We start from the raw sequence: 11,964 nt of genomic DNA, 5'->3' as shown, positions 1-11,964 counted from the left end.
TATTCTCGAATTGATTTAAAGACACCTCTTTAAAGGTAATTACTTTCACGAGATTAAGAAAACTATCTCGAAGAAAAGAAGGAGACCTCCCTTTTGCCCTTCTCACCATTTGCATCAACTTCAAGCTCTCGTTAAAAAGTGAGAGTTACTTGGTAAATTCTTCCATCAGTGTTAATATCTCAAGTATGGACAGATTGAGTTATTCACGAGCTGCCCGATATCTGTGCCCCATAAAGTCTTGATTGTGATAGCGATTTTGCTCTTAACAACTCATTTTTTAAACAAAATTGTAGTTTGGAGCTTGAGCGTCAGTATCGGGAAGAAACTCGGAGAATTGAGGAACAAAGGTAAATAGAGAGCCATGAAATGTTACTGTCGATTTTTAGCTGCTTGGGTTGCTAGAGAATCGTTCTAACTCTGTATTCTATTTTATTCTATTTTTCTCCCATTACACAGACGATGTCTTGAAACTCAACAGAGAGAGGCTGCTGACAAACTAGAGGAAGCAAGGTTTGGTGACATAATTTTACATCTTTGTATCACTCTCGGTTTAACGCATGAGTAGAAGTGGGAGTGGTTTAATTCTGGTCCAGTAGCCATGTCGTTATGTACTCTCATGTCATTGGAAGCGTCAGAATGACTTCGTTATGTAATACGCGTTGCATCTAACTGGAATAATCCGATGATGTGGATTTTTAGAAACTCATTGTGGTACATTTGTTGAATTTGAACTTTTTTTTCCCAGACGTGAACTGGAGTTCCTCCGTTCTCAGCAACAGAGAGCTTCTGAAGTTCGAAGTGCAGAGGAGGTGGAACGAAGAAAGGAACTAGAAGCGAGTCACCAACAGTTAGAACTACAGAAGAAATATCTGGAGGAGATACGAGAAGAACAAGAGCTGGCGCGAAAACGAGCCGAAGATGAAATAAGACAGGTATTTTGAATGAAAATACTGTAGGGTAATTTTCAACAGTGTCGAAAATAATCTGGAATTGCGCTAGGCAATTTGGTTTTATCAACTAAGTTGATAATATAAATTGGCCATCGTAAAGAGTTTTAAAGCTGACGTTTCAAGCGTCAGCCCTTCGTCATAGCGAAGGAATTGCAGTAGTTTTGCTTCACTTCGAGCTGTGATTGGTCCAGAAAACTCGTCCCACCCTCTCAACAATTAGTGGCAAAGAACTAGCTGGGACTTTGTAATTACGTTTTCCCTTGCATCAGTCAGTTTCTTCGTTTTTATTTTGAATTCTTATTTGCGCCTTGAGACATTTGTCTTTGTTCTGATCTCTCTGTTGCGCGACTGAACCAGGTGAAGGAAAGGATCCGTCAAGAACAAGAGGAAGAAAGGCAGCGGCTGGAGGCTGAAATGCAGCGCCTGGTGGCCCTTGAAGAAGATCACAGGAAGAAGGTTCATATCAAAGAGCAAGAGATGGGAAGAATCAAGGAGGACCTGGAGAAAAAGTGGGACCAAGAACGACGACAGGTAAACAGCGAGAACTGATACGAAGAGTGAAAAGAAAGAAAAAAAAGTCAGAGATTTGTAAATTGTGCAATAGTGTGCGGGTATGACAAATAACATTATTTTATAACAAGGAAATATCGAGGGGATGTAACTTTTGGTTAAATTGCTGTGGGAATGTGGTGAAGAGATTTTCGGATGATAGTAGTAGGCTGGGAACGCCTTTGAAAAGAACTAACATGACTGACCAGTAAAAGAGAAAGCGGCATTTTTTCAAGTTGGATGTGAAAGCCTTATCTTTTATTGGCCAATAATTAGCAAGTTGTCTTAGATTCGTTAAGTAATCTTATGAAACTAGAATTTTGAAAGATCTTTTCCAAACAGATATGTACTTTTTTCCTCACTCATCTGCTGAAAAAAATACAATTTTTATTTACTCTAATGTAAATTTTGTTGTTAGGTTGAAATGCAGAGGGAAGAGGTGGCAAAACTTCAGCAGGAAATTGAAGCTAAATCACAAGAACTGGAAGCAGCTGAGCGGGAAGCAAAGGCTGCTGCACAGCGTAACAGCATCGCATCTTCATCTGGAACTCTTAGTCCCTCTGCTAGCAGTGACGCCTTGCAAGGGTCCGCAGAAGGAAGCGAGGAAGCAGCTGAAGCAGCTGCCGAAACAAAAGCAGAAGCGGCTGCTGAAGCAGCTGCTCGGGCGGAGCCTGACGAAAAGTCACAACTTGAAGTACTTCGTGAACGACTTAGGCAGCTGGAGGTTGATTACGAGGAGCAGCGGAAGGAAGCACAGAGAGAGGTGGCACAGGCTAAAGATTCTGTCAGGCGAGTGGAGCAGGAAACGTTGGAGGGACTCCGCAGCCTCACTACTGGAAAGTCAGCCATTGAAGGGGAGTGGCGGCGGCTGGAAGAGGTTCAGGCCAAGCACAAGAGGGCACAGGAACAGTCTTACGCCAAGATTAGGGACGTACGGGAGATGCTGGAGAACGCGGAAGAGGTGGAAGAAGCTTCTCTCATAGAAAAGGAGAAGATGATCATGGAGAGAAGAGCGGCGAGGATGAAAGTTGAGGAGGCAAGACGGAGGTTGGAAGAGTTAGAAAACGAAGATAAGGAAAGTCAGTTGACTGAAGCAGATTTTACCAAAAAGAAAGAACTTCTAGAATTCGAAACACGGGAGGAAATAAAAGATATCAGGGAGGAACGGAAGATCATCAACGAACTGCTGAATAAACATCAAACAGCGCTGCAGAAAGCAACGCTAATGGTGACAGAGACCAAGACTAAGCTTGAAAAACACCTGGAGAGCGAGAAGTTGATCCTGATGCCACTGCGAGAGAAGGTTGAGAGCTTGGTAAGGAATGAACTCGGACCTCTGATCGAATACGAACAGGAGATAGAGAAAAGGTGCGAAGACGTCGATCGCGAGGGTCGAGAACGCAAGAAGCTCATTTACAAGCAAAGGAGGCGGATTGCGTTGTTGGAACGACAGCACAGCCAAGCGCTGCAGCAGGCAGAGAAGGAGACTTTGAACGAAGAAGAGCTGGAGGAGTTGGAGAACGAGAGAGAAGCTGAAAGGAGTTTGATCAGGAAAGAGAAAGTGCGATTGCTTGAGCTCGAGAAGAAGCACAAAGAGCAGCAGGAGGTAGCAGAGCTGACGATAGGAGAAGCTGTACAGGAACTGGAGAAACGGAAGGGTACCGTCAACCAGCTGCTGGAGACCGAGAGGCGGAAACTCGCAGACCTGGAGGCTGTGCATAAGGAGACGCTGGAGCACGTGGAACAAGAATTAGAGCAGCGCTCAGAGATCCTGCACCGAGTCAAGGATAAAGTACAGAAGGATAAACGGCAGCTGGCGAAGCTTGATGTGAGGCAACAACGCTGCGCAGCGAAAGCTGCTGAGGAGTTGTTTCTCATGGCGGACTTGTTGGAAAAGGAAATGAGTGATAAGGGAAAAACAGACGAGCTGTTAAGGATCAAAGAACAGAGGAAAAAACTGCAGGAACTTGACAAGCAATTGAGAATGGCGGAGAAGAGGGAAAGAACGTCGCGGGATGATCAAGAAAATCAACAATGCACTCTGCTATAGACATTCCCAACTTTCTCTAAACGTACCTGTGATTTGATGTTCGGGGATATTCCAATCTTGTAGCAGAAAGGTATTTCTGTTAGTTGTTATAGAAAGAGTTATTTTGAAGTAAGTAGGAATCGCAATATATCTAAAATAAATTGTCTCCCCGGGAACAGGGAACCTGCTGAGTTTAGTTTCCCTTTAGTTTCGTGCGTTGAAATTCTCCCTTACATATTTATAGCTAATGATATTTCGCTTTTGTGTGATGATGTTAGAATGTCAAACGAAAGAAAAGGCTTCAACTAATGTTTTTGCAATTATCTTTATTATTCGAAATTAGAAATCTATTCAAGAACATGTTTTGATATATTTACCTTTCAGTTTAATCGGTATTTTTTTTTGAGATGTTATGTCAAATGTCGTTGAAGTGACTTTTTCCGTAACTGTAGTTCTTGACAAGGTTATTTAAGTATCTTTGAAATAATCTGCTATTGTAAATATTTGAGCCAGTGAAAAGTGAAAGTTGTAAATTAATGAAAGGTAGATTTATTTCGTTAACAATCAGAAGGTGCTAAGGTGAAATCTACTAGACTATTATAGATTAAATTGGTTAATGAAACTAAAGCTTTTCGTGGCAAACATTATTTAATCTAAAGTTAACTTAAATGTCCTTAATCCAAACAAGATTTTATTTATTTCGATGAAATAATTTAAGATTTAGTTTTCCCTTTTTTCAAATTTTCGCGGCGATCAAGGCTGATAATAAATTGTACAAAGTATAAATTTCCCGTTTATAAGGTATCAATGGTGGAATGGAGATGTAAAAAAAAATGAATGTTTGGATGCAGAACAAAACAGCGACATCTCCGAGGGTATATCCCAAGGATTTGATATCCCTGGGGTTTGGAACGGGTAAGATCCAGAGAAGAAAAATTTCTTAGATTGTATCCGCTGAAATGTTGATTGTTTGCAGAATTGCAGGATAATGTGCTCTTGGTAATTAAAAAGTCCAAACAATAAAATGTAATGGGATGAAATTTGTGTCTTTTTTTTCTTCTTTACGGTCAGTTTCGTTTAGAAATTGTTCCTTGGTCAGTAACACGTCGCAGACGGGCGAGGAAAGCATTTCGACTCGCGTGTAAGTAAATCCATCCTCGCGAGATGCAGTGGCATCTTAACCCTTAAATCCCAGTAGTGATTAACCTGTAACTTCTTCATAAAATATCCATACATCATCCAGCAAACAAGTGACGAGAATATTCAAACTTATTAGGTAATTGTTATTTTGATTTAACGCCAAATTCTCGTTACTAATTTACAGGGAAATGTTTATAAGCTGGAAGGGAGAATAAATAATCGGATATTGGGAATTAAAGGGTTAACGAGTATGATAACAAACTATCCGATAAAAAAAAAAAAAGTACACAGAGAGGTACACCGAAAATTTTTTTCCGATTTGTCGCGAACTTTTTCGCGTCGCTTTGGCCAAAGTCCCTCGGCGCTACAAATAACAAAAGAACTATTGTTTAATACTTAATGTGAGAAGTTAAAGCGGAACGATAGACCATTTCTTGCTACGAATCAAGTTCGAGGTTATCTTCCCAGCTTTTCAGTGTGGGTGGAAAAAGAATCGTGAGAGTAACAGCAACACGTCACTTTCGCGACAATTAGTAATGGTTTCTCACCGATTTTCAGCGAATTTCACGGTTTCTTAGAACAACGAATTCGTAAATCAACTTTTCCAAAACAACTGCATACAGCGTCGAGGAAAGTTGAAACATTTGATAAATACACAGGACTATATTATTTGACCACCACATTCGACTTCCTTGTATCATTAATGACAAGTACTCCAAACTGTTGTTTTTCTTACTATTAACATGGGATGAATGTGGTGTGAAAATCTGCGGTTACAACTGTCACGTCCCCACTCGGGCTACAGATCGGAAATGAAAGCTACCTCGATTCCGAACTAAACCGTGCTTTTTTGAGTCAAGGTTTTATGGCACTCCGCCAACGCATTCTTTTAGGAGAGAAAGTTTCAATTTTGACGTTTCAGTTTATGCGCAAACCAGCCAACTGGCATATGACTCAATATTAATCCATCTCTTCTCATTACATCACCTCTTGAGCGGTAAATAAACCCACTGAAACTGGAGCTCTTCGACCCTACGAAAAGTTTAGCGTGTATACAGATCACTTGATCATACAATCCTTTGATATCCATATCAAAAGAACGCCCCGAAGGATTGAAAAACTCGTCGGAAAAATACAGTTGGTAACCTGCGCGGTGGAAAGGCTCAAACCAGGCCTTGTTTGGTTCATCGGTGGCCACGTACAGGGCAGCGGAGATCTTGAGGAAGTGTTTTTGTGCCATGCTGTTCAACCAGTGAGACGGCGCCATGCTAGCGCTTATTTTGTGGTCGGTTCTTCTCACATGTATGGCGTTAAAAGGTTGAGGAAGAATCGATAAAATCTGAAATGCTTTTTGATAGATCTGAGGTGAAAATTTGATGTTATTAAGAATCCACTGCAGCGCTTGTTTTGCGTCTTCTTTGTGGAACAATCGAACATTTGCCTTGTAGCTAGTGTCTTGAGACAAATAGATGATATCGGCACGTTCGTTTTTAAGCTCGCGTAAAATCTGTCGTATTACGGGCTTGCTTGCGTTCATATATCTTTCGATCTCTCTCGGGCACGCTCGAATACTCCTCGAACTATTGTTCGGGACAAATTCGATCTCCCGGGTCGAACTCACGTTTTCCGACGGAATAGTATCCACCCAAAATCCCAAAGCATCAGAATGACAGACATGATGCCATTTGAAATTCGCAAATTCTTCCAAGAACTTTTTGTGGTTTGTCTTCACTTCATGAACATCCAAAACGCTACGCATAAGTTGGAGATCGAGAACCTCAGAGATGGGTACCAGATCTCGCTCAGCCATAAGATTATACACCCAGTTTATTCCCCATCTTTTTTCTAAATTTCTCCAAAACACGAGATTTTTCCGTCTCGAGAAAATCGCCATATCGTGCGATGCCAATGGGTGCACCATCAATGTTCTATTGAGCAACTTAGCCATGATAAGTGCATTTTCGAGGGCAATACGATGATTATTCCACCCGCCATCCGGCGGTTGGTAAGTCAAGTATAAACGCCGAGGAGTCTGAACATGGACTTTTGACACCTCGTTATGCGAATGTTTGTTGTTTTCTCGTATTCCGCGCCTGTATGAAAGGTTCGATTCAACAGCACTCCTTGTTTGGATAGTTTTCATTGTGTATCGCAGCGGGTATTCCAGTGATAAAAAATAATACTGTGCTGCGACGACAAGCAAAGCTGTTAGGAGATGGAAGAAGACAATTAGATAGAACAAACGGCTCATCTGAAGCGTGTAAAAATCCTCAAGTGGAGAGTGGGGTTCATGCACAGCTGCGGATGAAGTTTGAAATCTTTGCTTTGTTTCTCCATGATTTATCAGATTCCGTACTGATTTCCATGTGAAATTGGATCGGGTATACGATGACGACATATTTGAGATAATTTTCTGTTTTATTTTCTCCACAATACAAACAGGTGGCAGTAGTGTGCAAAACTGTTCACCAGACTAAACTAAACCACAGGATTCATTGAATATCTTATTTGTTGATAGTTTCAAAGTGTCTGTGCATGAGAATGGTTTTCTTTGACAACATTGGAGTAGGTGTCTACAGACAGACCACAAAAGGACTTGGGGCGCTTTCAAAACTTGTAAGAGTGACAGGTGTCTGTTTAGGTATTAACAGGTTTCCGTGTTGCTTTCCCAAGAAACATAACCACTTATCAACGAGTCTCCATTCTCGAAGTGAGTGTGAAAGAATGCTCAATCGTGTGTATGAATTATAGAAACGTCTTCCTGTTTTGTGAAGAAGTAATACCAACATCACATAAAGAGTTTTCATTCAATAACTGCGTATTGTCTCCCCTGTCGGTTCGACCTTTACTGTTTTAATCTTGACATCACATTATGTTTTATGCTGATGTTGATGAACCAAATTGAACTCTCTCTGATTTTGAGACGCTTTGCATTTTCCTGAAAAACAGTTCCTCATTGTGTCCAGTTGTCGACAGAATTTTTCAAGGATTTGGCTTTGAATATCTTGCATTAGAAATTTTTTACCACGGTCATTGTCTCTAAATTCGAAGTGGGTATTTCCAGTATAAAAAAAATGTTTATCAAAGAATATTGTATTCGTTATGAAACAAGGTCTAAAACAATTTGAATATCTGTAAAAAGTATCTGGTATAACTTGCGAGTGATTTGTGAACTTTTCATTTTTTTTTTAGCATTCACAAAATGGAAAAACACCTCGCGGAACAGGTTTCGTCTTGAATTTCATGATGACTAAACCTTTGGGACGTCAAACGGTGTTCTTTCCAAACACCGGGAGAAATCTCGTGAGATAATCAACTTTAAAAGCATTTACAACTGCATTTACAAAAATGCATTGAAAGCGAGAGCTCTCTAAGCCCCGCCCAACAGGATTTAGAACAAATGAAATAATCCCAGTGAATTACCTCCATATTGGACTCATTTCATCATTAATTGTTTTATTTGGAACTCCACCAAAACGGTTTTTTCCCTCCGGAAAAATTAAGCGTTTTTGAGTGAATAGACCACTGTTTATTTTAGTGGTTTTCTTCTTAGGTAAGAAAAATCACTGAACGAAGGCGCAAAGCGAGCAGAAATCGCAAGTTTAATTTTCAAACGTTTACCTGTCTGGTAGCAATTCCTTATTTTTTCCTTTTTAAATCAGTTTATTTTGAAAAGCTTTGTAGAGAAGTCTATCTCCTGTGAAGTTATTGTGGATATGTTACAAGCGATCCCAGAAATTCTGCCCCCAGCGTATGAATTATTGGAAAACTGACAAAAAAATCGTGACAGCCGAATGCGAAATACCTACCGCTAACTCATGCACACTGAACACGGCGCCTTAAATCTTGACGGCAGTCCCGGAAATGAAAAGAATAAAACGCCCCTGCCAATTCATGTAGCGCTCATGTAAATGAAACAAAAACCAAGCAGAAATTCCTTTCAAGAAAATCGAGAATTGTCAAAATGCACTTTATCCCAAAATTTATACACCTAAAATGTTCTTGTAAACAACATTGAAATGATTTTACCTGGCAAGAAAGATGTTAATTTTTATTGATTTGAAAACACGAAGTTCATTCAAAGTTCATCAGCGTTTTGAAGTATAAAATTATAGCTTAGAGACCCGGCGTAAGATCGATTTTGTGCGACAAGTTTCTGTTTATTTGTCTGAAATATAAATTTTAACGGGCTCCAAGATAGACCAGGTACAACTGTTGTAAAGACTTAAATTCTGTTAATTAGAAGTCGATTTGATTTTCATTAATCGAAATTTAAGCGAACAAACATTCCACCATTTGAAATCAGTGTCTGCTTACTAACTTAGGTTTTTATTACTGACAAATTTATTAGGCAGAAAGGCGTCTGGAGAATCTGGAGAAGAGCGTTTGGAATAGAAAAACTTTGAAGGAGAGAACCCTTACGATTTCATTTCAAAAAGTACGTATGTAGGACATGCAATTTTCATAGGTCAAGCATTTTTATTGCCCGGCTTATGAGCAGCACACCTGTGTTGCATCCAAAAGATGTCGCCATGAAGACTAACTTCATTTAACCGCAATCATTAGAGGGTTGAAATCAGGATAATTAGTTTACAATAGGATAATGCTTCGCTGCAATCTGTCGTCAAAAACTTTCAAATGAATTCGTGGCTCCGCTCAAGTCAACGTTTCCAATTTCCAGCGACGCTTTCTCAGTGTATCTGTTTCAAGCCTCACTTACCAACTAAATGATTCTTTTTTGCGTGCAGATGTCGGAAATTGGGACGGCAAGGCTACTATATAGACAGGAAAATTATATTCCTATTGAACGTTCTAACCACGCGATGACAAGCAGACAAACTGGGCCAGACACCCAGCCGTGAACATGCATTTAGCAAACCGGAAGCTGTTCATGGGCTCTTCGCTATAAAACAAGCAATAAGAGTACATTTCTTTATTCGCAGATTACCTTCCATCGGAGGAAGCAAACACATACGTTACCTTGTAAGTAGAAATTTTATTGTTTGACTTTTCGAAAAGTTCCATCATTTTTATTTTTTCAGGTATCTACTTTTTGTTATGCCCTTTACTACTTATACGTGCTAATCCACTGCTTGAAAAGATACCCGTTTCCTTTTTTTGAGAAAACGTACGCTATATGTTGGAGCTTTCAACTTACGAAAAAAATAATGTAAGAAGCTAAGTTTCCTGTAGCATTTAACTCGGTATTAAAAAGCACTTGTGTATTTTACACAAAATCTTGAGTGTATTTACTCAGAAGAACATCACTTTTTTGGCTAGGTTTTGGATGGGTTTTGTTTCATGTAAGTAATAATTACCACTCACAAAAAAAGAATAGAAAAGGATTCAGTTCTTATGTGTTAAATAGTAATGCTGGATGTAAAACTTATTTATAGACCGTTAGATCGTGCTGGAATTGTGATTTTATTTGATTTTGCAATATCGCTCCATGTCGCGGAACGTGGGGGAATTTTACCATCATAGTTTTCAGTTTAATGCTAGCACACAGAACGTTACAAATTTAATTGATTTCTAAATTATTTATCATCATCCACTCACGTGTTCCAGGTCAGGTTTTGTTAGTGAATTTATACTCTCCTTAATGATGGTTGACTTCGTGTAATCATCAGCAAACGTCACCCAACATGGCCAATCAATTTGGCCAGCGCTTGTATGATTCAATCATTACAATTAGCATCTTAGACATGATCGTTCGATCATCCGACGGGCTGAACAATGTCTACAAAGGGGCGCGTCACTCCTAGTCTTCGGGGCATTGTTTTTCATTACAGAATCGCGCCCATTGAAAAAGGTCGCACGGGAAAATGCAAATAAGCTAGAAAAGAGAAAGAGAGCATGCGTAACTTCACGCAGGCCTGTCAATCCGACTGTCAATCATGTAATCCCCCGTGTGCAGACAACCGAAACGTAGCGCTTTTCATCGAAGAAGAATAGACGTAATTAGTGGCGTTATCTTGATTAGGTTATATTGTTTAAAAATCGGTCAGATGTAAAATTAAATCACCTTTCAAATGCCGGGTTTTCAATTTGTGTTAAGACTCAAATGCGGCAGATTTGCGAGGTTCGACCATCAACTTCGCCAAGAAAGCAAAACATCACAGAAATATTCCTTTTAGTAAAATTTCCGTACTGCCCCATACTATCGTAAAACAAATCTGTTTTCCCAATGGTAAAGTATTGTTTTTGTCACTCTATCCAAGAACTGAACGTATAATGTAGTGTGGGGCTGTGCGGAATTTTACCTTCCTTTTTGGCCCGTTATTGCCGTCAGTTTCAGATAACACGTCGGTAGTCTAATTACTTTTCGAAAAGCTTAAGTATACGTTGTAGATTCCCGCTCCACGTAGGTGCACGCTCACGCTCATAAGCTTACGGATGAACACTTCACGCTCTTTTGATATGCAAACGCGGCCCTCGCTCTTTACCGACGAAAAGAGCATTTCGTCACTTTGAAACAATGCTAATTGCTCCAATTGTATCTCCATTGTCTCTAAACGGACGCAAAGCGAAATTTTACAACTCCCGTTTGGGAATTTGTCAATTCAGATCTAAAGCGACCGAAGTTGGCGGTGAGCGTTTGCAACCTCATTCCTAGGTCATTGCGCCCGCAAAGCATCATGGGTACCCCACTTTTCTCGGGCGACGCTTTTCAATGGGCGCGATTCCGTAATGTCCTTCTAACTACCCCTAAGTAAATGAAGTGTCATTCACTTCGAAAAAACTGCGCATGCGTGAGACCCGATAAAGGTCCTTTGATTAATCTGTGGGTAAGTAAAACACAACGTGTCTGTCACCACAACAGTATTTCTTGCCATAATTGAGATGTCTTTGATTATGCCAGAAATAAACCTGTAGAAATCACGTAAAGGAAAGCAGGGTTTCCCACTGCTATCTGTAGTACTTAATTACAGCGAAAATGATGTTAAAGAAAAATCATGAAAACTGAGCTCCTGAGAGTTTCTTCAGGCATACTATTTACCCGTGAAAATAAGCTCACTCTCAAGTAATGAGATAGAAGAGCAGGTGAAAAAGCCGCTGTTTTTCATTTATCTATTAAATTTTTTTATGGAGAATGAAAAAAAAAATTCGGGGAAGAAAATAAAAGGATTAAATTTAATTTGATGATAAGAAATTTAGAAACCTGTCAAAACACGCAGACGTTCATATAAAATTGGATATATTCCGCATATAACCCAGATGGGAACCGGAGGAAAAATTTGAATTAAAGCCTGCGTTTAATTTTTTTTCTCTAATTGCAAGGTTTCCCCCTCCAAA

At 39.8% G+C, this 11,964-nt stretch overlaps 2 protein-coding genes across 2 annotated transcripts in view; one reads left to right on the top strand and one right to left on the bottom strand.

The window, feature by feature from the left end:
- LOC113682218 (uncharacterized) overlaps positions 1–4,568 on the top strand; it is a 20,140-nt gene extending 15,572 nt beyond the window's left edge. The window contains exons 21-25 of the mRNA XM_089212384.1: positions 294–347; positions 457–510; positions 746–932; positions 1,308–1,481; positions 1,918–4,568. Coding sequence (XP_089068510.1) covers positions 294–347; positions 457–510; positions 746–932; positions 1,308–1,481; positions 1,918–3,549 — 2,101 coding nt within the window. The 3' untranslated portion in view covers positions 3,550–4,568. The remainder of the gene's footprint in view (positions 1–293; positions 348–456; positions 511–745; positions 933–1,307; positions 1,482–1,917) is intronic.
- A 228-nt stretch (positions 4,569–4,796) lies between these two features.
- Positions 4,797–8,745, bottom strand: LOC113682240 (uncharacterized). Its single transcript, XM_027199391.2, has one exon. It carries the CDS (start codon positions 7,064–7,066, stop codon positions 5,573–5,575), a length of 1,494 nt encoding a protein of 497 aa, XP_027055192.2. The 5' UTR covers positions 7,067–8,745; the 3' UTR covers positions 4,797–5,572.
- Between the last annotated feature and the right edge of the window lie 3,219 nt (positions 8,746–11,964).

The sequence above is a fragment of the Pocillopora damicornis genome, chromosome 7, assembly GCF_964200805.1.
Source record: "Pocillopora damicornis chromosome 7, jaPocDami1.2, whole genome shotgun sequence".
NCBI classification, from domain to species: domain Eukaryota; kingdom Metazoa; phylum Cnidaria; class Anthozoa; order Scleractinia; family Pocilloporidae; genus Pocillopora; species Pocillopora damicornis.
Note: the sequence above shows the minus strand (reverse complement) of the source record. Positions and strands in the feature narration are given on the sequence as shown.

Excerpts from the sequence above, each read along its gene's own strand:
- LOC113682240 (XM_027199391.2), bottom strand. The coding sequence starts at position 7,066 with ATGTCGTCATCGTATACCCGATCCAATTTCACATGGAAATCAGTACGG.